At 32.1% G+C, this 26,742-nt stretch overlaps 2 protein-coding genes across 2 annotated transcripts; both read right to left on the bottom strand.

Moving 5' to 3' along the window:
- Positions 1–3,305: 3,305 nt before the first annotated feature.
- Positions 3,306–15,746, bottom strand: LOC123700690 (glutathione S-transferase 1-like). The gene is made up of 6 exons (XM_045647979.1): positions 15,598–15,746; positions 9,680–9,827; positions 7,280–7,338; positions 6,443–6,584; positions 4,665–4,855; positions 3,306–3,998 (listed from the first exon to the last, which is right to left on the bottom strand). The coding sequence occupies exons 2-6, from the start codon at positions 9,818–9,820 to the stop codon at positions 3,884–3,886; spliced, it is 648 nt and encodes a 215-aa protein (XP_045503935.1). The 5' UTR covers positions 9,821–9,827; positions 15,598–15,746; the 3' UTR covers positions 3,306–3,883.
- Positions 15,747–22,303: 6,557 nt separating this feature from the next.
- LOC123700689 (odorant receptor Or2-like) lies at positions 22,304–25,321 on the bottom strand. Its single transcript, XM_045647978.1, has 5 exons — positions 24,543–25,321; positions 24,316–24,415; positions 23,295–23,399; positions 22,824–22,979; positions 22,304–22,357 (listed from the first exon to the last, which is right to left on the bottom strand). The coding sequence occupies exons 1-5, from the start codon at positions 25,319–25,321 to the stop codon at positions 22,304–22,306; spliced, it is 1,194 nt and encodes a 397-aa protein (XP_045503934.1).
- Between the last annotated feature and the right edge of the window lie 1,421 nt (positions 25,322–26,742).

The following is a 26,742-nucleotide window of genomic DNA, read 5'->3' on the forward strand; positions in this document are numbered from 1 at the left end:
TTGGATTCAAATAAAGCGTCCCTACATATTATCTTGAAGCCTTTTACCACATTTATCTGTGTCTAAAGAGTTAAATTAGATTAGATTTAAAATACCTAGGCCTTAACATTAATCACATGCAAGTGCACATTAGCCGTTGCATCGTAAGCATGTAAATGGCTTGATTCTGTTTGTAGCTGATCCCTCAGTCTGTCATTAGCTTCGGGTTTACTAATGAACGGCTGGAGCGGATTTGATTGCACGCTTGCTGTGCACGTGGATCTGCTTGGAGTTTATATATTATAATATGAATACTAGCTTTCCGCCTGCGGTTTCGCCCGATTTGTCTAAAACCTAATAATTTATATCCAAGATATATATCTATTAAAAAAACCGCACCGCAATCGCGCATAGAATATAGAGATTACAGTATGCACATACGCCAAAAAATACATTAAATACTTATTCGTTCGTTCATATTCCTCATAAAAAAATCCTCGTGAAATCATATTACTGTATTAAAACGTAGAATTTTGTTTTTAAAAACTGTGTATAACCGCAAATTTTGCCACAGTAAAAGCAAATGAAATCACAAACACAGCACGTGTACACTGTACAGCTACATACTTATTAAAATGCAGCGGTGAAATGCTTAAAAATGTGTAATCCTCATACAAGTACATAAATTAATAAAACATCACCAGCATATTAATTACATTCATTAAAAATGTTAATGGAAGCAAAAATACATCGATTGGTGTATTAATTCGGAAATGTAATAACAACCTTGTCATAAATATATATGGCTTTATGAAGGTGTAATGAAAAATTAATTAATCCTGTTCGTTATTTATTGGTCGTAATTTTCGATGCTTTTGTGGATTTTTTATATGATTTATGTGGTGTTCATTAAATTCATTAATTGGTATAGGTCTGTCATTTGTTGATGATTTTGACCAAGTTAAAAAAGTTGGAGATTCAACTCGTGTTCGTGGTCGTGCTTCTATGTCTATGTCTATTCTATAGTCAAGTCAACAAGTTGGAACGCCTCAACTAGAGTGTAATATTTTTATTTTATTAAAAAGTTGCAAGATGGCGTATTTATTATTCTGAAAGCTGCCGCGTCTGTATATTTAAACTAGGTACCAGATTTCAACAGTAGTTTTTAAATTCTTATGGTCTATATGTTTATATGATATGCCCAACATACACACACACACACACACACTCACGCACACGACACACACACAAACACTCACGCACACGGCACACACATCACACAGGCTGTAACTCCGATTGTCAATAGGGGTTTCTGCTAGTTGACTCAAAAGTCACTGCAGCTGTTTATATAAGGTCCCTTTTGATAACCGACGTTGAGGCACAGTACTTGTGATAAATATGTTTTAATGTGTAATAATTTGGTCTAGTTTTTAAATTCTTTACTATGTTTTTTTTTTACATTAAAATAAATAAATGTTTTATTTATTTTATTTATATGCACTATCAAGTAGGTATTAAATACCAGAATCCTATTTTTACAATTCGTCTAGTTACTCTTTATATTTCTATGTTTCTAATCCTTCCTTACTGCATACAATACAACATACATGTTATACTGCATTAAGATCATTAAGGCTTGTCACACACACCTACTCATCCCGGACTATTTCCGTAGCAGTAAACACTGGGCCTTAATTAATCTTTGACGACGAGTGCCCACAGCAGACCCTTTGTTGGGAACAAACAGTGCACCAATGCAATGAGTTTGAGGTTCTTGTGTGTGTATAGCATCGTTTAGTGTACTAATTAGGACAATATAATACAGCAAATTGGGACATTTAGCTTAGTTAGATAGTAAATCATCGATATTGGTCAATATTTCTTACTATGTACCTACTGCATAAAAATGCCTCTTATGAAGATTCAGGATATAATCCAGCATATCATTAGCGTTTTTGTTTCTATTGCAATACCGATTTTGGTATCTTTAAATCTTGCCAAAGAAGTTTCACTTCCGACACACACGCTCTCTTTTTGTTTGTTTTTGTCCCGAGTTGACAAAAGTCAGTGCTAAATCAGTGCTAATTAGAAAGTATCTACCTGCTTTAAGATATTATATAAGATCATGTAATATGCTGGTCTTCTGACCAACATATAGATGTTTCATGCTATCCCCCTTAAGTGTAAGAATAATATTCATAAATTATCAAGCTATAATATCGTTGAAAATTATGGCACTAAGGTTGTTAGCAAATATTTATTTTTAAGATTATCCTGTTGGAAAAATATTTTTACCTAATTTTATTGGATTGATACACAATCGTGCTTTTATTACTACTATTACAGGTTACTATAATATCAGCTAATATTATTTTCTTATTTATTTGACAGCTGACACAGTAGGTAAAATATCCTACCTAAGGCTGGTTGCAGAGCTTGACCGACCATCAGTGCGTACCGTCGGTCCTGGGGCCTTAGACAAACGTACGTAACGCCATGGAATAGAAACTGCTAACGCTAATTATTGACATAAGCTCATGACATTTTGGTAATGGTTCGATCACACTACCAACGACGCAGACGACCACGACCAAAGTTCCAATCTTGCCGAAATTTGTTCAAAATCAATATTAAAATCTCCCGTCATTCTGGTACTCAGGAATAAAAAAATTCGAGGTCAATTAATAAAAAGAAATAGGGTTTTTTGCGATTTTCGCCGAGACGGTAAGTTTATCATACAATCACCTGAACCAAAATTGTATATAATCTAATTATCTATAAAAAAGGTTAAATACATTTTTTTCTAGGAGCCACCGTTTCTATGAAAAACCTGTTTGTTTATCCATTGATCTCAAAATTTTTTTTTCCAAACACCAATACGACAGGAAATTCTTAAATTTCATTTTTAATTGTGTTTTGCACAATTTTATTTAATTGCGACTGGATGAAAATTTTGTTCGTGGTCGTCGTTGTCGTTGGTAGGGTGACCGAATCCTTATGCAAAACATCATACGCTTATGTCAATTTCTATCGATAGCCTATTCTATTCCTTGGCGTTTTGCCGTTTGGCTAAGGCCCCTGACGATACGCATCAACAATTGTATGACTATGACACTAATGCGCATGATAATACGCGTGCGTATGGTCGGTCTAGCTATGAACGGTTTTATGAATTTCCATACATATGACAAGCGCGACTGACGTACGCACTGATGGTCGGTCTAGCTCTGCAACCAGCATAATATATACAAATTTATTTTACCAAAGGTTTTACAAATTAAATCTTCATTTCCAACAGCCTACCTATTTTAGAAATAAAACAACTCTTTCAAATCAATCTCTTTATTATAATTTGTGTGTAGGTGTAATCATAATACATATAAATAAACTTATTATTATTCACAATTCGTTTTGCGTACGTGTGAATGGTATTAATTTGCTAAAAAGGTTATGTTTACTGTATTTAGGAGGTGGTAGTCTATTCCATACGGTGTTATATAATAAACATTTCTATTAGATGAATATCGAAGGCACCTTACTTGAATCTTGAAGCGAGTGTAAGCTGAGATTAAACGCTTCTAAAATAATTTTAATATATAATTACGTATTAAAAATGTCTTTCACATCTTAAAACAGTGTTGAACAAATCTCTAATCTATTAGTGCTTTTATCATTCCAAACATTTGAAAATCAGGTGATTTGAAAAGCAAAATTTTTTCGTCAAAATGTAAAAAATTTAAGATGTTTAAAATTAATATTCTCAGCTTGAAGTTAATAGTGTTGGTCAAACCCTCAACTATTGGTGCTTTTGTACTTCCAAACAATTGAAAATCAGGTGATTTTGGAAACTAATATGTTTCCAAATATAAAACGTTTGTGATAAATTAAGATAGGTACCTACGCTTCAAGCTAACTTGCTTCGTACTAATTCGCCTAACTGTTTTGCACCAGGTTCGTTCTTCTTCTTACAAACCTCTAGTTCAGAACAACGTTGTAACCAAGCGGCGAGGTTGGGGTATCTGAAAATATATGAAAATGATTAAAAACTCCGCCCCGGCTTTACCCGTGGTACATATTTCGCAATAAAAGATAGCCTATGTTCTTTCTCAGGGTATAAAAATTGTCTGTGCCAAATTTCATCAAAATCAGTCCAGTAGTTTATGCGTGAAAAGCATTCATACATACAAACTTTTCCTCTTTATAATATAGACTAATATATAATAAATAATAGACTATAGACAAACGTTTTAGTTGACGTTTACATGCCATTAATTCTTTAGATTTATAAAATAGACTGACAGAGCAAGCCCCACGAACTACGAAGTAATTGCTTCGCGAAGCAGTTAAAAGTGTGTCAAAACAAATCAGAAGATATTATTTTAAGTCTTTAGAATTTAACTGCGTTCGATGTGATTAAAAGGCAGAAATGGTATAGGTCAAATTTTATAAAATTAAAATAACATGTACCTATACTTTGACAATTTTAAAGAACAGAAAAAAATGAGTCGTACAGACAACAGTCCTTCGCTCTGCCTCTGCGATTGTTTTTCTATTGTAATGAACTATTAAATGTTTATAAATTGCATTTATAAATTACAAATTACGATACTTTTGTCCCGTAGTCTTTAATGATTTTCCCAATTTTTATGTTACAGCATTTTTACTTAATCCAAAACCAAACTTACTTGTCAGCATCAACAGGAACAATCTCATTCGATGTGCTAAGAGAAGCAAAACAGCAGATATCAGCGATGGTGAACTGGTCTCCAGCAATCCACTTCTTAGTGAGGAAGGCTTCGGAGAACTCGTAACTGCTCTTGATCTTGTCCAAGTTTTCCTGAGCAAATGCAGTGGCACCGAAGAAAAGTATCGGACCCTGGAAATAGTACCTATTTAGTTTATGAATTTAGGCTTACCGCTCGCGGCTTCGCCTGCTTTGTCTAAAATCTAATAAATTATATACTAAAACCTTCTTCTTGAATCACTCTTTCTATTGAAAAAAACCGCATCAAAATCCGTTGCGTCGTTATAATGATTTATGCATACAAAGGGGCATAGGGACAGAAAAAGCGACTTTGTTTTATACTATGTAGTGTTAATTTTTTTGGATTTTTACAAGTTATCTTATTACCAACGGGCACACGATATAATTTATTGAAGTAAAACTTAGCCTAAAGGCGCGTTGAGAGGAAAATTTTAAGGTCGCGCCATGGCAATACCGATTTTGGTATCTTTAAATAACAAAGAAGTTTCACTTTTGACACACACTCTCTTTTTTTGTTAACAAACTTAATTAATTCAAAACAAACTCAACCCTAGCTAACGCTCGTTACTTCGAACGATTAAACCTTCCTATGCACGCTTAGTTTGGTTTTAGTTTTAAAATTGCTAAAAAGATCATTTATCGACTAGTGTCGAACGCTTATTGTAACAAAATTTTTTGTCAAAGAATAATTAACAAGCAAGTTACAACAATACTGCTAGATGTCTCTATTACTTATTATTTCCCTTAGACCAAGGTGAAGCCGCGGATGACATACATAGATATCATTGTAAGGCCGCCTTTACACCTGTAAGTTTTACTTACGTAAGTCACTTACGTAAGCTACTTACGATAAATTTTCAAGTGCAAACACTCGTTGTAAGTAACTTACTGTAATTTTTTACAACTTTCGTAAATTTAAAAATTACAAGTCTAAACGTGTTCGAGTTTGCTTACGGAAGCGACTCGCAGCTTATTGAATTATTTTGATAAGTTGAGAACTCACCAAATCAATGTCCTCTAAACAAAAACAAAATAAAATCTGGTCACCAAACGAGGTAGAAGCTTTAATTACCGCTTTTGAAGCACGTCCCATACTGTGGGACTACAAAAATAAAGAATACAAAAACCGCGTAAAAACAAATTCACTACATGTTGAACTTAGCGAAATGTTTAATACCACTCCAGATGAAATCATTAGAAAGTTGCATAATTTGAAAGGACAATTTCAAAACAAATTCAAAACTTGTAGTATTCATTCTTATAAAATTGAAAAATCCGTGTTGGTCTTCCATTGTCAACTCCTTCAAAAGATTTTCAAACGCACCTTGTGCCATTCTTTTTTCTAACCAAGGTTTTACCCAGCATTTTCTTTCAGTATTATTTTTCCGTCGCTTTTTATTGGACAAAATTATATATGCAGCAGCCGCTTGAACGTGGCGTCTTCGAGGCATTTTTTTACTGATTTAATGTAAACGGGCGTGTAATAATTTATGTAAGTTTAAACTCACAAAAATTACGTAAGCATTATTTACTGTAAGTTTATTTTAAGTGTAAATGCAACCGTAAGTCAGTTACATAATTTTTACGAAAGTAACTTACAGGTGTAAAGGCGGCCTAATATATTTTTGTTATTTTCCATATAAACTGCTGATAACAGCTGTCATATTATATCATGTTTATTGCTACCAAAATACTTACAACTGTGAACCGTACAGCTGGGAACAAAATACCGCTGTCAAAATGCAAGCGCTGGTCGACAAGAGCTCGCAATTTGGGTTCCTTGGGGTACAGGGAGTCATTCTTTGCGTATTTGGACACGAGGTAACCGGCGATCGCGTGGCTGAAAACAGAAGTTAGAGGTCTTTCAAATCTGTAGCTTTTTTAAGTTTTCTGTAGTTTTTATAATATATTATAATCCAAGTGGAGGCAACAATATATCAATCTTATGTAAGTATAAAAAACCGTGTTAACAACGGTTTTATTTAACGAACGGTTACAATTTTGATATCTTATCGGTTGTTAGAATTGTCGCCTTTTAGAACAAAACATAAACGAATTCATCTAACTATTCAAAATAATTTTGATCTAAGTTTTTATTTTATACTTTACTAGCAGTCCACCCCGGCTTCGCCCGTGGTACATATTTACGTTTTCTCTACATAAGAACCATCCTCCTACTTCAAGGAATATTAAAAAAAAAGAATTTTCGTGATCGGTCCACCCGTTCACGAGTGATGCCGTGACCATGGAAAGAATTTATATGATACTAGCTGTGCCCCGCGGTTTCACCCGCAATGCTCCTCTCCTGTTGTTCTTAGGGTGATGATATATAGCCTATAAGCTTACTCGATAAATGGGCTATCTCACACCGAAAGAATTTTTCAAATCGGACCAGTAGTTCCTGAGATTAGCGCGTTCAAACAAACAAACAAACAAGCAAACTCTTCAGCTTTATAATATTAGTATAGTTAAATAGATGTAGAGTACCTCTATTTAATGTTATCGATTGGTTCAAAATAAATAAATAATATTTACCTGTCAGTCAAGACAAAGTCGTCGTCCTTTAAAACTGGAATGGTGTGTTGTGGATTCAGCTGAAAAAAATAAAAAAGGGTTTGTAGAGTAGGTATTAGGGTGGAGTGATAATGTATGAAAGAAATTTTTTTTTTGTTTTTTTCAAATGGCATAGCGACAGAAAGGTGCCTTTTAATGAGTGAATTCAGCATACAAAATATTGTTTACGTGTTTTGAGGTGCCCCAACCCAATTGAAAATTAGAAAAATATGATTTTTTAGCAAACTTTGATTTATTTTTTAATCACAGTATTTTTATGGCCTTCAAGTCTATTATATAACAAACTTCTTTGTTATACATTAAATAATACCCTGATTAGTTGTTTTAACGTTTTTCATTAATGAAAATAATATTATAGAGGAATGAAAATATCAGAAATAATTAATTATTTAGTACTAGCTGCGCTTCGCGGTTTCACCCGCGTGGCTCCGCTCCTGTTAATCTAAGCGAAATTATATACAGCCTATAACCTTCCTCGATAAATGGGCTATCTAACACCGAAAGAACTTTTCAAATCGGACCAGTAGTTATTGAGATTAGCGCGGTCTAAACAAACAATATTTTCAGCTTTATAATATTAGTATAGATTGTAATATTAGTATAGATAAAGCTGTTTTTTTTTTTTCAAAATTAGGCATTGGCAGTCGTAATACTGATACTCTTGCCATTATAAAATCATTTTGTTTACTTTCTCAACAAACTGCACTTGAAGCTTCTGTCACCAATTTGATAATATGCTTTACGGCCTGGGTAAGGCATAGAAAATCTTTGATATTCTGAAACGTGGTCAAACCGCTTTTCACGATGTCTTTAAAGGTTTCTTCAGATAAACTAGAAGTCAGAGGCTCAGTTTTCTTACATTCTTGCCACATAGTTAAGTCGGTATAATCTTTAGAGCAAGTACCAGAGAGTTAAAAAAAATGCATTTGCAACTTCAAATATCAAATAACCTTTGGTACTGTGTGACAAAATACTTCAGTTATCTTTTCTTGTTCTTTTTTGTTCGTTTGTCGGTCTTGATAAGGTTTTAATAAGCGTCTATATTCATCGAATATGTTGTGTCGAATATAAGTTGTAGTACTCTGTTAAAGCTAATAGTGGAAAGCGATGCTATTCGCCACACATTAAACATTTCCGTAGCTAATCTTTCGGATAAATCATGAATTTTGTTATTTTATCAGGTTTAAATTCATATCTAATAAATGAGTAATAGTTTCTTAGCATCAGTATAAGTTGGTAATTGATTCACTGGGTACTTCTCTGGCAAACAAAATACAGGACAACATGTCGTTTGTCGTATTTTGACTTGCAACATTTTACTGTAACAAAGCGAAATTATAGATAGAACTCACATCAAAAATATTAAATTATGATCTTAATTGTATTTACGTGTAAAATGTAATTTAGAAGTATTACTAACATTAGTGTTATTTCCTTAACGGCACTGTTTAAAATCAATGTTTCCTACAATAAGAGTCGGCGCAAACGGGCCACCGACCAGAGCCACTGGTAGCCAGCGATAGCCACTTTTTTTATATTGAAATATTGTGTATTCTGTGTCTTCCCGTTGGCAACCATCGAGATAACACAGAATCTGATTTAGCGTTAATTTGTCAAAATTAAACTTTAATGATTTTCGACAAAATTTTTTGAATTTCTGAAAGTTCATGATGTTGGGGGCACCTCTAAATGTATCATCTGCAAAGTATAATTTTGTATGTGTATTTATGAGCATTAATGACATCTTTTTACAGGTATGCCGAAACGAAAATGAAAAAAAAATATTTTTCACTCCACCCTAGTAGGTATTTAAAATTATAACATCGTAATTAAAATTACGACGTTTTAATTTTAAAATTAAAACGAGAAAATTTATAGCATCATTATAAATTTTACTTATTCTTTATTGCACCGTCAATGATTACAATAAAACTTTACCTAAGAAAACATTTGAACAATTGGCGGTCATATCGCTATGCAGCGATTTCTTCCAGACAACCAGACGTACAGAGAGAAATTTAATTGTTTATAACGTAGGTAAAAATAGAGACATAATCTCAGAATGATTATTACAAAAGCAGTCAATTTGGTCTGAATAAAAAAATAAAACAAAAGACGCGTGGCACTCGGGGACTGCCGCGGTAAAGCTATTGCATAGCATGCCTTCAAGCCACACCTCCGCCCGTCGGAGTGGAGAGCGTGAGGTTTTTTCGTTACGGAATTTCTCGATTCGGTCCCCGCGCTCAAGGCCCGCGATTGAAGCTATGCAATAGCTTAAAAATCAGCTAAAGTCTTTCTATACATTTACCGAATACGTTCAGTAATGGCAGAAAAATGTAAAATAAAAAAGTTTCTACAAACTTTCAAAAACTCGTCCGACAAATGTTCATTTTCCAGAAGGTTCACGTCAACAAATTTTGCGGGTAGATTCAGAAGGTCGACGACCATCATAGCAGCCCGCGCGGGGGGACTGGCGTCCAACTTGTATAATGTTAGCACCATTTTTAATCTGTGAATAAAATATAATAATAAAAAGGTTAGAAAATAATGGATAATATAGACTGTGTTTTAGAAACTAAAAACTTTTAAAAACGCGAATTATTCAATATGGGCGAGTAGAGGCAATCACGATAGTGAAGAGGGCCTAAATGTCTATGATCAGACGTCATTGTATTATGCAGATGTTTATTCGTAATCGCTATAATGGTGGCAAAAATCGACGATCATATTATACTAGCTTTCCGCCTGCGTCTTCAAAGAAAAACCCGAGTTGTTCCCATTCCCGTGGAATTTCCTGGATAAAACCTATCCTATGTGTTAATCCAAGTTACCCTCTATATGTGTGCTAAATTTCATTGTAATCGGTTCAGTAGTATTTGCGTGAAAGAGTAACAAACGTATACATACACATCCATCCTCACAAACATTCGCATTTATAATACATATTAAATAGGATTTTTATTGCTGAGCCAACGCTCTCCATCGTGAAGAGAGCCCATTATCGTTACGTTTAATACACTGCGAGTATGATTATGCGCAGATCAGTCATTATTATCATCATAAATTAATTATTATTAATCAAGTTTAAAGCCTTGTAACTTTTATATATTGACGTAAAATCAAACAAGAAATAATATTTATAGTCTAAGATCCCACTGCAGGATTACTTCGTTCATACTTTTGTTGATGAAACCAAAATTTTATGTATATTTAATTTATATTTATAATTAGGAGAATATTATATATCGACTAGATTTCCAGTCAAAATTTGGCTGCATGCATTTTTAATTAATATTCATTATCTTTAACAGCCAGCAACCCTTATTTGCGGCTGGAGTTAATTAGGCAACCATATATGATAATTTAAAGAAAAAAATAGCTTTAATTTGATTTATGAATCATAAAATAATGTGCGATAAGAACGTGTAACGTATAAATGGATTGAAATCATACCTGTTTGCACCAGCCTACGAACGTGTTGCGGCCAGATGAAAAACGGCAACCGTGGTTTTTTAGAATCTTTATGTAATTTGCCGTGATGTAGACTAAAAATAACAAGTGAACGGAATTTTCTTCCAAAACTTCGATGTGAAAAAATTTAATTAAACATGCTTGTGGCCAAATTTTGACTGGCAACCTAGTCGATAAAATATAATCTACTAATTATAAATATACATAAAATTTTGGTTTCATCAAAAAAACTATGAACGAAGTAATCCTGCGGTGGGATCTAGTACTATAAGTAATTGATTGTGTGTACATTTTTAACTGAAGATCTGTCATAATATATTTGAAAATTGATAAATCGAATATTTTATTATATTTTAAGTGTAGGTACGTTAATGTATGAAAACATATTTTATCATATTATATAGATAATCTCATTGTATGTTATCTATGAATGGCTTTTCACAGACTAAACAAAATGATTAGATAAGTAATAATTACCGCATAAAAAACAACATTTTTGCCATAATATAAAGTATAATAAACTAAATTATAACAATCACTAGGTATTATTTTTCTTATCAAAATGTTTTTATTTCTTCTACTATGATAGTGATAATTTCTCACTTTAATAATTGTATAATCTTATTATTGACAGACAATGAATGATATTTAATTTTTCCATAAGATAATAATTATTTACTTTATCATTTATGATATATGATATACCTAATTATTATCCACATCAATATTTCAAATATGTATCATTATTTAATTATTTTCCGTTACCAACCCGTTGTTATTGGTAATTTTAAGAAATCCTCAAAAATTTGAATTTTGTGCATTATTCTTGAATCCTATAAGATTAAAAAGGGGAACTATATTTTCTATCACCAAAATTTATATTTGTCATCAAGTTGTATCACCTAATAAATAGATCTATCACCACGAAATATTTTCGTTCTCAGATAAACAAAAATTGTTGCCAGGTATGAATTATCAAATTAATGTTAATATATTTGTAAAATAAGAGATCGATAACCAATAAAATTATATTGCATTACATGAATATAAACTTCGTTCTTATAATAACAGTTTTGTTACTTAAATAATAGCTCTGTGCTCAGAATGGTAGATCTGTCACCAAATAAATCGATTATCGATCCCTGACTGCGACTCCTTTTTATTTGATATTTTGTCACCTATACAGTAGTAACATTTTATTTCGTTCAGATAATTAATTAATAGTATTCGTTATCAATTTAATACATCAATTTATAATTTTAATGAAAAAATGATCAAAGGGGCGGAGAAAAATTGGCGCGCTTTAAAAATTGACATGTGCAAACATATTAACGGATTAGCCATACGCTTAAAGCTGGCCAAACCCCCACCAGAAGCAAAAAATGTGCTTATCGGCCAGAAAAGAAAAAGGGGGCGCCCTTCGAAATCCAAACCAGCGCTGATTATTCAGTGATTATTGTTTTTTAACAATAAATATTGATTATTTTAACTTTAATTAAGTGTTTTATATACAATTATGCTAACCATTAGTCAGCTATTAAACCAGAGCTGATTATTCAGTGGTTATTATTTTTAAGAATAAATATTGATTATTTTAACTTTTAGTAACATAATATGATTTATTGGTGATCTCTTTAAATTATTTTGCATACTTATTAGGACACACCTATTATAATACATACAAAAACATTTATATGGTACTAGACCTTATATCTCAGGATTTTAGGTGATTTATTGTGGAACTGATTTTGCATTGTTTGGTGACTACATTTTGGTGACAGATCTACTATTTTGAGGACAAACCCTATTATTTAAGAAACACAAAACTAATTAAATTGGTGATAGCTTAAATGATACCCATTAAAAAGGTCCCTTTTATCACTACAGTCCCCATATGGGGACACCGTACTACACAATAAAAGAGGTTGAAATATGATCATTTAATCAATAGATAAGATCAATGTCTATTAAATTATTAGATTAAACGTTTATTGATAGTACCTACAATATTATCTTCCTTGACTTTGTGTGAGTATATAACATACAAGCTGTGCTCCGCGGTTTTACCCGCAGTGCTCCGCTTCTGTTGGTCTTAGCGAGATGATATAATATAGTATCGCCTATAGCCTTCCTCCATGAATGGGCATTAAACACCGAAAGAATTTTTAAAATCGGTATAATTGGTATAATTATCTCTTGCAACGTATCGGGCGTCAGAACTCAGACCATAACTTATGTATACGCAATTACGTCTAACGACCACCTTCTGTATTCAATCAATACGTACCTAATAAGTTCAAGTCTCAGGGTTAATTTCATAAAGTAACTGATATTATCCTGTTCAATACTTTTTGACTGATATTTTAATAGTTATTTGTCATTTTCACATTAGACAAAAGTACACATATCACTGGGTTTAGAAAGTGGCTATTATAATATTATGCATTATTTAAGTCAAAAAGCATTTGTAAGTCACATCTGTTTCACTAATAGATTTCCTGTATAGCCATCCAAACATCAAACATTTTTCTGTCTAGCCAACCTCCTGTACTAGACAGAAAAATGTTTTTATTTAGAAATAAAAGATCGAATCGAATTATGGTTACGACGGTAAATCTCGATGGAGAATAATAACTGCACAGAGGATATCATAATGGTAGAGTTATTACATAACTATGGGAAATGACTTCACTTCCTATTCCATCAATGAATATCGACTTAAACGAATTTGGCACCAGACCGATATCTTTAACCTTCTCTCCCAGGAACGGCGGAAGTTTCAAGTGCGTTACCTACCAGTTTTACTAAATACGTTGCTAGTTACAATAAAACGAAAACATAAAGGGGCCCATTAAAAATCCTATCTAAAATCTGTTAAACTGCGCAAACATATTCATTTTAAACGTCGTTTAAATACAATTAATGCCTTGCGTTATCCTGCATCTTAATATATATTTAGGAGCTTAATTACCTTCATCTAAGGGTAAGATTAGAGCCTGTGTTAACTGTAACCTTGCTTGGAATTCCTAGATTCTAAGTGACTAGCACTTTGAATATTTTAGCAACTGTAACAATATTATGTCAAGATGCTCCGTGCTCCGTCTGTTTACGCTCCATATTATGCAATGTTAAAGCGGTTATAATTAACTAGCTTCAACATTCGGTTTCTCTCGAAAAAGTAACTAACGTTATATTATTAGTTATTTTTTTCTGGAATCTCGAATCTATGATTTAAACAATTTTAAACAATTTATTTATTTGTTAACATGGCGTTGTGGTCACAAGCATTTGGAACTTCCCTTTTAAGTTATATAAATAAATAGATAAATAATCTGCAGCAGGGAAGTTCGATGATATCGATATCGATGATATTATAGGTACTATTGTCTAAAATGTACGAAAAGTTGTCGCTCTAGAACCACGTTAGAAAAAATGTAAACGAGATGCTGACCTTCGAAATATCGAAAATAATAGGTCTAAATAGTGACGCAAAAGTTTTTTAGTAACAGTCTATTGTAAAACTGCAGTCTAATGCGGGACCTCTTTTTATGGGTTGGTTAATAATAAACACGACGTCTTAATAGTTTTTTAAGTACAAATCATCACATGCAATGATAACTTCCTGTAATTACATACAATTTAAAATGATTTATTACACAGAAGCTTTAATAATATGATTTATGAATATGTATATGGGATTTATTCCTTTATTTTTGGCCACAGAAATAATGAAGTAATTCCAATCAAAAACGGTTTTCACTTTAAATGTTCAGGTAAAAAATGTTGGATAATACAAATGCTGTGAATATATTATTATTCAAAATGAAAATAGAGTGCTTGGCGATGATAAAATGGTTCACACTTCACAGTAAAATCCAGAGTGAATAAGTGAGAATATAAAATTTTATTTATAAAAAGCCATTTGTTATATATAACGACTAGATATTATATTGTGTACCTACATTGATATCGATTATGAGTTTACAATATAATATAGAGTTTTCATAAGAGCGAGATAAGACATTAAACAACAATTTTTATTATACGTCGCTGTCTGTATGTTTGTAAGCGCATCCCGTAAGAACCAATGCACCAAATAGAATCGGAACTCGTTTATAAGTGGCAATCCATTGAATTTATTTTTTACCCGTGGGAATGGAATGAAATGGTATTTTTAATAGTCTCATGATCATTTACATTCAAAATATCAGAGATTCGAAGTAGCCATACAGGTTTGTTTCGATGTTACATTATTAGTATTTATTACTGCTTGTTTACACGTATATTGTATGTAACAACAGTTTTACATAATATTATGATAACCGGCAGATTTTGTTACCGTTAACACTTAGACATAAGACATAGGTACTGAGTATTAAGTATTAACATCAAATTATTTTAGAAATATTCATTAATTTCTTAAATATTCAATAAGCAATTACCTATAAGATCAGTCAATACAATACTTAACTAACCCACTCAAAAAACCTGTTGTGAACAAATATTCAAACAATTCTAGTCAGATTACATGTTTAGAAATAGCATATATAAACGACAAAAATGATAATATAAAAATCAATTTATTTTTAGTTTAAATACCTACTACGTCAAGGAATATTTGATTATATACATATGAAATACTCAAATGATATAAAATGTTTAAAAAACCTAACCTAAGAAATAAAAATCTAATCCCACACAAACTACTTATATGTATAAAAATTAATTCACACATAAATAATCATTACACAAAATTTTTCAAATAAAGCATCAAGAGTTTTAAAATAACCATACTAAAAACGACATACCGTCAACACACCAACACTGTAGCACGTTAAAATTGTATTTGATCACTGACTGCGTTACAAGGCCACCGATAAATAAATAGATTGTGGACACGGTATGTTTGATCAAAACGAGCTCCGTATAACACTTATATATGGCAGTTTATCGTATATGTTTGGAATAATGCAAGTCACTGAGTTTAAGCAAAATTTTTGAAATAAATCTGTTTTTGTGACTAGATATTGATTTTTCTTTTTGTATGTTACATTTTGAGTACGAGATGAACTGTATTTGTTGTAATTTATTATATCATATTACCTAACTATGTAGGTAGGTGTTGTGAATTTTTTTTTTTTTATAAAGTTTACAGTACATGTTACACGAAATTTAAACTTTATAAAAAACTAATAGAGATTTCTGAAAGGTAACTTTTTAAATTTATTTATTTTTTTGGCAATAGCGTCGACTATGGTGACCTTTTTTTTTGAAACAATGAATCGATAAGGAAATGCAGAAATCACCAATAAAATATTAAGGAATTTGAAAATGATAAAATCGCTATAATAATATGAATGGTATTGATGAATGTTTGTTTTTATTATCTACGCAATGATTACTACAAGTAGGTATTAATAATGAAATAAAATATTTTCTTGTCGTATCAAAGTGACGATACAAAATCGTCTCAGTATTCTAGGTACAATGATATTAAACGTATAATCACGACAGTCATATTTTTAGATAAAAATTGTCATGATGACCTTACAATCAATTAGCTGAACCGGTAAACGTTTATTTGTGACAAATACTCTTATTATTTAGAAGTATACAGGTTGTCCCATTAACGATATATTAAGCGCGAAGGGCCTTGTAGTTTTGCATACACTGATCAGTGATCACTGATCACGTAAAATACTTAAACAACAAAATTACGTCACAAATGTTTTGCTTAAGGCGTTAATAGGGGCTAGCGACCTTGGCGACGATTTACCTACTAGGCGGAATCGGGGGACCGGCGCGAATCTATCGTAGTAAAAGTACGTATAAAAATTATTTAAAAAGATATTTGGATATTGAATCAAAATTTAAAACAACCATGCCCTGTGTTTCAATTTCATAAACATTATATTGACTTAGCGTTTTGGTTTAAAGTACAAAAATCGACTTCAGTTCATGATTTTTTTCCAAAAAACCTGATTGTAAAATAAACAAATTAAAACAACCATGCCCTTTATCATATTATTTGAAACTATATTATACATTTTTTTAGATATGTACATAAAGAATCTAAGAAGAAAAACGGTTATAACTAGAGTTAATTTTCGGTATCAAAAGGAGATTCTACCCGATTCAGGCCTTAATTCTTCCTTTCTTCTCTAGCTTCGCGCAGCTAGATTAGGTATACCGCATCGCTAATGTGAGCATTTTGTCTATAAAAATATAATCTTTAACGATACCTATCTCACGTGCTGGTGGCAAATTTGGGCGTGTTGCTTGTAAGTGGTTTACACGTATAGAGTTTTAATAAAAATTCATCTATCAGAAAAAAAGTCATACAGATCTCTTCAGCTATTTTGCAAGAAAGAGTAACTTTTCAAACTTTCTCGTTTAATAATATTACCTATGTAATACAAGATTGATGAAAAAAAAATTGGTTGTCTGTAAAGTCGATTTACTGACGATAGTTGAACGTGACAAAGATTGTGCTTCTTTGTCGCTAGTTCCGCGCTCTTGCTCGCACTTCAAGGGAACGCCTCAGAGCGAGGTAACGCCGCATGAGTCATGTTTTTTCGTGCTTGCAGCCGGCTCTATCGAATTATAAGACGATGTCACGTCAAAAAGTTATATTCCTATGAAACTTCATACATCAATGGTGTAACAAATTGTTTCAATTGTAATTGACACATAAATAGTGGTCACACGACAACCAAGCGTTAGGACATGAAAACTATCGAGTAACTGTTTGTACTCCAATTATAAGGAACGTTGTAAAATGACGGTTTAAATATTACATGACGAGTTTGATATAATATGTGTTATTGGTTTTTAATAATAGTCTTATTAACGTTCAATAATAACATTCTAACAAAACCGAAATATTATCTAAACACATAAAATAATTACCTATGTAGTATGCATACGTAAATTGTTATTGCTCTGTTACCTCTTTACCTAACTAACTATTATATTATTAGTACAGGATACATCGCCCATTTTTGCAAGTGACTACTAATAAGCTGATTTTCCGTTTGTAGCTTTATTTTAATGAGACACCGAATAATTTCGTGTACGAAACTCTCGATTGTGGTAGCTAACAGAGATAACAAGGAAAAAATGTTTTGATTTGATGGTTCTCAAATATTTATTACGCAATTTTTAGGACAATATGTCTGTTGAATTATATAAACATTAACTAAGTGAAAACAAAAAAATCAGCTTGTTAGTAATCATTTATGATGACCTCGTTATCGATACACTTTGGCAAGGGGGACTCTTTGAACCAACCATAGATTTTGTAGGACAAATATTTTTTCGAATAATTTAGGTAATTATCTTGAAATTGAACAAAAAAAAAAAGTTAGTAATAAATATTTGAGTACCTTCAAATCAAAAATTTTTATCCTTGTTATCTCTGTTAGCTACCACAATCGAGACTTTCGTACACGAAATTATTGGGCGTCTCATCAAAATAAAGCTACAAACGGAAAATTAGCTTGATAGTAGTCACTTGCAAAAATGGGCGATGTATCCTGAATATATTATTAGTTTATTACCAAGCTCTATTACCAAGTTAGTCAAGTTACTAGTTACTACCTATTTACTAATCTTCTATTTAGTAATCTGTGCTATTACGCAAAAAACTGCAGAATCATATTTATGTATTTACCTACCGTGTAACAAAACGAAAACTATACCTACTAACTTTGTGACAAAAAACCACCGTCTTCAAATTATCAGAACTAGGTAAAAATTACCAACCAGGCTTTCCATTAAAAAATAATCATCAAAATCGGTAAGTACCTCCTGTAGAAAGTTTTGAGATAACAAACTCAAAAAAAGTACAGTCGATTTGTATCTTGTTTAACTCTAATTTTGAAGTCGGTTTAAAAGATTAGGTATTTAAAAGATCATCACCCAGCTACAGAATAGATATTTTAATTTAAACGTTTTATGGAGTTATATAATAATTAATAATATACTAGAATAAGCTTACCTACCGCCCGCGGCTTCGCCCACTTTGTCTAAACTTTGTCTAAACTTCACTACATAATACTTCAATACACTAAAGTATAAAACAAAGTCGCTTTCTCTGTCCCTATGTCCCTTTGTATGCTTAAATCTTTAAAACTACGCAACGGATTTTGATGCGGTTTTTTTAAATAGATAGAGTGATTCAAGAAGAAGGTTTTGGTATATTATGATTTATTAGGTTTTAGACAAAGCGGGCGAAGCCGCGGGCGGTAAGCTTGTTGTTTTATAATAGTAGTGATTACTTTCTCTTCGATTGCTTTTTATGCAGAAACCGGTTGCAACTAGTATATCTACATAAAGTAGGTATGTCTTGCCTTTTCTTTTCACAGTTGGGTTATAAATGTATTTTGAAATTGGATATCAATGAACATGTAAAAATAATTATTTTATGCTATCTAGATTTAAAATGAGAAAAAAAAAATTTCATCACTTTTCGTGATTTCCTTCTAGGTACTTATATTACCTACAGACTATCTATATTTGGAATAGGTAACTTTAAAAATCTAAGTCTAACACTTTTACGTAAATTATAATTTAATTAGATATTTGATGGCATAATTTACAAGACATCATATAATTTGATTAGAGTAGATATTTTCGAAAGGTCATTTCAATTATAGAGAAAAAAATCACGACTTAAAAGTTTGAAAAAAATTCAAAAGTTTTTTTTTACAATAATACGTGATGGCTGCATAATTAAAAAAAATGTCGACGCAAGGTGAACATCGAACTTAATATTTTAACGAAATTGTATTCAAGTGCAATAAATTCAACTTTTAATCTGAAACAGTGATTCCGTTGAAATGAAACCTCATAAATTTAAAACCTGGATGACAATTTAACTGAAACTTATCGGCAGTTATTGGCAGTTATTATTTAATATTATTATTTACTACTGGCAACTTTTTGATCTTTTGTTTCGATGTCGTTGTTATTTTACGACATTGTTTCCTAGTTTTGCTCTTAATTTTATGAATAAAATATAATTATTATTTTGTTCGTTTTTCTTCCTAAAACTCTGAAACGGTTGAGCTGGTTATTTTGGTTTAGAAATGTGTGTAATATTCGAGGAAAGGAACAGCTTGAAACATAAAAATAAGTAACAACAATAATAATGTACACTATTAAGTGTGTAGCTGATAAAAAGTTCACCGGGTCATCTATTTTATCTATGTAAATAAAAATGAATTGCCTTGGAATTGCCAAATGTGTTGCAAGGCGTAAAACTCGAAAACAATACTTGACCAATTCGGCTTTTTTGTTAGGTTATGATCATATGGAAAAATAACACGAAACAGAGGCAATAGGGCAACACAACGTCTACTGGGGCAGTTAAAAATAATATAAATAATGCGAGCATGTTTTCGTGATTCACAAAATTATGATTAGAAAAAGTGCCATCTGCCTGTAACATTTGGTATTACTATATAACCTATAATATAGTAAAGCAAACTTGAGAAACAAGAGCTTTAATAATATCTAAAGTTGTAACAAGTATTTGATAGATGGCGCTGAAACTAAATGATCGAACTGAAAACGTTTTTAGTTTCCATAATACATTCAGAGATGGCGCTAAATAAATATCTATACTAATAAAGAGTTTGTTAATTGTTTGTTTGTTTGAACGCGCTAATCTCAGGAACTGGTATGATTTGAAAAACTTTTCCGGGTGTAGATAGCCCATATTTTATCGAAAATGGCTACAATGATCATCACGCTAAGACCAAAAGGAGGGGAGCACTACAGATGAAACCGCACAGCATAGTCTGTAGCTAGTGTAGAATAATCTCTATACATAGGCCTGTATATTATATTATATAAAATTCTCGTGTCACAATGTTAGTTACAGTACTCCCCCGAAACGGCTGTGACGGCTGAACCGATTTCGATACTAATTCTTTTTTTAATAAATTCCTTGAAGTACGAGGATGGTTCTTATGTAGAGAAAACGTAAATATTATGTACCACGGGCAAAGCCGGGCCGGACGGCGCACCGCTGGTCTTCTTTTAACATAAAAATGAATCGCAAAATGTGTTGGTAAGCCTAAGCGCATAACTCGAGAACAACTGAACCGATTTCGTTAATTCTTTTTTTATTACATTTCTTGAAGTACGAGGATGGTTTTTATGGAGAGAAAACGTAAAATGTACCACAGGCGAAGCCGGGGCGGAACGCTAGTGTAGAATAAAAATAATGTTGAAATGTATGATCACAATTTCGAAGGTATCCAAAAACAATTACAATTATAAGGTACTTACAGTTTATAATATAAGATGATATTTGGGTATTGAATAAAACAAACTCAGATTTTTGTTGGCACTGCTTATTTGATTATTCATTATATAATATTTTTGGTCACTCCTACAAGTTCTTGTTAGCAAGGGAATAACTACAATGTATTGTCAACAATTACCTTCTTATTGTCTACATACAAATCACTTGTTTTTTTTTCAAATATGCCTAAATAATCATTTTAATTCAAATTCAAATTCGTTTATTCAATCAAACTTTACCTAACCTTAGAGCTAAATACATTAGGTGTTGTACATTTGTTTAATGATGGGTATATAATATCAATCAACGGTTCGAGACTGGCATCTTTGCTAGGTTACCGAGAAGGTAACCTGTATTAAAGATAACAGTTCCTTCCCCATATAATTTATATAATATAAAAAACATCACAAGGTGGTCATCACAACTAACTCAACGAAATTGATTTTTTAGTTCGGACAATTTTAATGTCATTAAACTACTATGTATACTATGAAGGAAGGTACCCGGTCCTTTAGGAGGCTTACATGGGGTCACAGGTCCAACACGCAAAGGCCCTTTAGAGAATTTTAATGTGTTAGATTTGACACCAGCTGCAGCCTTCCCATGATTGCACTATAGGCCTGTAGCCCTGGGCAGTCCGCGGCCGGTGCATATTATATTGTTGAATACTTTTATCTTATTTTTATAGTGTGTAATATATTTTGTTCCACACAAAATAATCAGAGTAAACAACTCATAAACTGTTTATTAAATCCCAACACCATTCGCGTTAGTTTGACAAAGGTTTGGACAGAAACTAGTTCAATTATAGATAAGATAAGGGCTAACAAAGTCGTAATAAGTTTGTCAGTTTGTCCCAACAACTTTCTAGGAGTTGTAATAGTTTGTACCTTCGCAAGATGTTTATTATTCTATTGTAACAAATTTTTGGATCGGTTATGTAGTACCTACTGTAATATGTAAATGTAACTAGGTATGTAGGTTATGTATGAAGTATTTAATAGAAATAACGAACAACATAGGCAGGGGAATAAAACAATCCATTTTTCAGTTCCAAAATAATATATTGAACAATTAAGACTAGGTACCTGATGCTGTAGTGCAAATAATATTAGAATTTCAATGTGAATATAGAGTCGCTATCTCTATAGAGAGTGTAATTCTTAAAACCTCTGATGAATAACTATCATTAGACTTGTTATTTAATCTTCTTTCTTGCTTAAAAGCGTGTAGTAGCTGTACGAACCTTTCAGTATCTGCAACAAAGTATGTATAAACTGCCTTAATCTTAGAAATTATAATTAACTCTTATAAAGCCAAATCTAACAGAGTATCGTGCACCAAACTGTACAGATATATAAAGGAATCAACCGATATGCATCAAAAGACTACAACAGTCTGTACAGGGCGGTCTTGTCGCTACAATAGCAATTTCTTTCAGGCAACATAGTGGTCATAGAGCAGCGGTCAAAAGTCTGATTCGTTTGATTTCATTTTCAGTTCTACATGCCCGTGTCTGTGCTTTCGTTACATTATTTTTTAGTGAGAAACTTTTATTTTGTAATATCCTAAATTATTTTGCTGCTTTTCAGTAATTACCGCAACAGTCACAATAAATCTAAATTATTATGATTATTTCTTTTTATATGTGCACCTAAATGTAAATGCGTATTGAAGTGAATACTATAATATTTATTTAAAAAGCCACAAAACACAGCGTACCGTAACAAAAGTAGAAACAGTCAATTTTGTGAACGGGCCAGCAGTAAAGACGATCGTTCTGTTCAACTGTCCGCCGAGGAGTGCGACGCTACGGCGCACGCGAACCCCCTGCGACCACCACGCGCTGCCGTAGATACCCTCGTCTACACTGAGGTTCTAGAACATTCGTGAAAGAAGAAAGAAGACATTTATTTCAACATACGTCAATTTATAATAAATATATAAAATTAATTTGTTGTTTTTCTTTTTTGTCTAAGTTTTGTAGACAGATCACTTTTATAACATGAAATATATATTCCAACCTAACTATATTCTATAAGCATATTAAATTTCAGACATATTGCTGTTTTAATTTTTAGGGCAAAAAGCACTAATAATTTGTATTCTTATAGTTGAACAGGATGCCAAAGGTCGAAATATTTAGGTACCTACGCATGGTTAATTTACCAACTATAACCTCAAAGAACTCACCGTAAAGAAAACTGTATTACTATGCCAACAGTACAGGAATAATTGGGCAATCAGAGCTATCAAATATTCTGCTATCCAGATACGTTGCATGCTCGTCGTACCTTCCTAGAAATTAAATACAGTTACAAATTCATGCCAGTCCTTTGATAGATGGAAACTAGGATGATGATTTGATTCTAAATGTGAAATTAAATCTGACTGTAGATTTTTAATATGAGGAAATATCATGTCCGCTTTTGAGCATTATTCATAAATCTATAAAATGTTCAAAATACTGGATAGGATTAAGATCCTAAGCCTTCGCCGGGGCTCATGCTGGTTGAAAAAGAATAGGTTATGTCACTCCTGAATACTAATTTATCTATTTAACTGTATATTTCTGTAAGTGAAAGAATATTCATGTTCTGATAATTCCATTCCAATGCATTCCAATAACACTCTCAAATAAAAAGATATTTTTATTATATTAACATGTTGGACATTTATTTTTATTTATTTATTAAAAAGGTTCATCAACAGTTGTTACATACGTATATATAGATTTATAACTTATTATGCACAACGATTACAGATGAACACAACATTCACAGAATCTAATAATAAATTAGGCGAAATCTATACACGATATATCTATACAATTAATTTGACAAAAAAGAAATGTGTGTGCTCTTATGATAAAAGAGTTCAGATTAAAATGATTAAATACAACAGGCGATATTAAAAAAAATAGTCATAACAATAAATATTTCATCTATTACGGACAAAAAGACAATTATGTGTGAATATGAAAAATAATTAGGTCTTAATGTTAAGCACTGCTTTTCAAAACTTATAGAAGGAGTCTGAGAAAATATCTACTGAATTACATATTGTATTATGCTTCCGTTGGTGGTAATATTGCATTTTAAATGTTTCGGAAATAATGTTAAAAATGCAATATTTCGACCAACGCAAGCATAATTAATATTAATTTGTTGAATGATTTAAAATTTTCCGTAAATTATCTATTTATAGAACTTACTGTTGTTAATTGGACAGCACTGGCACAAATCATAAGAGAACAAATAATGATATACAAAAACATTACTGGTGATAGTAATGAATCTAATATTTTGGCGTATCTGAAATGAAAATTAATTTAATTCACTTTATTTTAATCACTGCATACTTCTCATTTACTCTGTGATTTTATTATTGGTAATTCTCTCTTTAATTGATGATTATATTCAACATAATAATAAAACTTACTTATCCAAATTCATGCGATGTTCGTGACAATCGCGAATTCTTGCAACTGCTTCATTGTAACTAATATATTCAGTACCATCTCCAAATAATCTACTGCAATTTCTTTTCAAAAGCTCCAGTTGGCCAGAGAAAAACGTCATCAGAACTACAGCATTAGAGTCGTAAGCCGCTACAATGCCGCCTCCATAAAAACAGATCAAAGTGTGCTCTAAAACCATTACCTTATAACCGAAGCCTTTCGTTTTGTCAAAGGGAGCCCATGAACTCATAATTTCTGGATACGGCACCGTCCCATTTCTTATCTTTTCACGGAACTCAGCAGATGACAGAAAACTTACTAACGGTGCTAGTATAACTGTAAAAACAGTAGCCGTAACTAAACACCAATAGAAGTACGTCACATTTCTAGAGTATTTGGTATAGATGCTAATGATTCTTTTTGTAGTGGAGTCCCGTTTGGACAGTTGCTTTTTCTCCGTATCAGAAACGAAATTAATGATCTGCTTCCAATCGGATTGCCACAGCACAAACGTACCAGCTTTGACGACACAGACTGTGCTTAGCATAGAAACTGACAGGTTTCGTAAAGCCATATCCAATTCTGATCGAATATTCCAGAGCTCTACGTACTGACTGACGACGAATAATATAGCCAGAAAATGGAGGATGTTGTAAATAATTCGGCTCATTCCCTGCTTCTGCCACAATCCCCAAGCCTGTAAACCTTTTAACGTGGGACCTAATAAAGGGTTCGCGGGATCTTCGAGCTTTGCCAACATTTTGGCAATTTACGAAGGTATTTTGCTCAGAAAAATCTATCGACAACAAAGGGTTCAAAGTTCAATTACTTCGATTCAATTATATTTTGTAAAGAACAAACAAAGGGCCATCTGCTGTCGCTTCAGTTGACGAACACATTGTTAAAATATTTTTTTGTTTTCAAACCTGAAATTATTACTGATAGTGTGGGCGGACACATGTCTCAATATTTTGCTAAAATAACACGTGATTATGTCCTATTGGAACGTAAGATTGAGGGTTGTTTGTTTCTTTAAGTAAGAAAATAAAACAATGATTGCTGGTTTTTAGTGTAGAATTATTTTGAACTAATAGTGTTGTGTACAGAAAAACACAGAGAATAGATTGATTTGATTATTATTTTTCAATTAAATAAAAATATTATATCTTATTAATTTGAAGTCAGTGACACTCGATTTACTTTCATAATACAAATTATAGTCTGTCAATTATTCAAATTTCATCAACATCAGTTCAGTAGTTTAGACGTGAAAACGTAAATAGACCTACAAAGCAACGTTCAGCTTATAATATTAGTAAAAAATTAAAATAAGCACACAGCATGCAACAAACATTTTTTTAAGTTCACGTTGATTTAAGAATTGAAACATTCTGAAGTAACGTCCAGGGAATTCCGATAGAGAATCTAATAAAAATTGCTCCCCGTCCGAGCTTTACTCAGAACTAACGCAGTCGATAATAGTATTTTCCAGGATACCTAGAAGTACATAAATCAATTTTCCTTTCACAATATATTGGATCTTTTAGTTTTTTTAGTAATGCCACTTATGCCTTTATATCGAATTTCTATTATTAGTATCTCTAAAGTAATTTCTGGCACCGAGAGACCGGTAAGACAGCCACGGTGCTAGACGCTAACACAGACGTAATAAAGTTGTTGAATATCGCGTGTGCTCTTTGATCGCGTCCGAGCTCGAAACTAAATTTTGTAACTATATTTTCTTATTGTTAACATTTATTTTAGACATAAAGTCCATGTAAATCTTAAATATAATGTAATTATCCTTAAAAAAAGCATCATTTTTCAATAAAAAATGAATCGAGCGAAAATGTTACAATTACGTAACTGTCTTGTACATGGAAAGAAAAAGACCCAATAAATCATAATCTAAAGTTCCATTTTGATTGTATATGTTGTACTGTTTCAGAATATTAATGCAAATTCACATAAAATTTAGGGAGCCTCCTCTTAACTTAACTACTCCGCATCTATTTTATCTCTCCCGTCAATGGGAGAGACAAAATAGTTGTGGAGACAAAAGTTGCTCGTGCGCTCTAGCTCTTAAAAAACTCATTCTCTATGATAACTCGCAGGATGAAAAATTACTAATCCACTAATATAAGTAATTTACAATAAATTAGATGTAAAAACATCTGCTCT

This window comes from Colias croceus, chromosome 20 (assembly GCF_905220415.1).
Source record: "Colias croceus chromosome 20, ilColCroc2.1".
Classification (NCBI taxonomy): domain Eukaryota; kingdom Metazoa; phylum Arthropoda; class Insecta; order Lepidoptera; family Pieridae; genus Colias; species Colias croceus.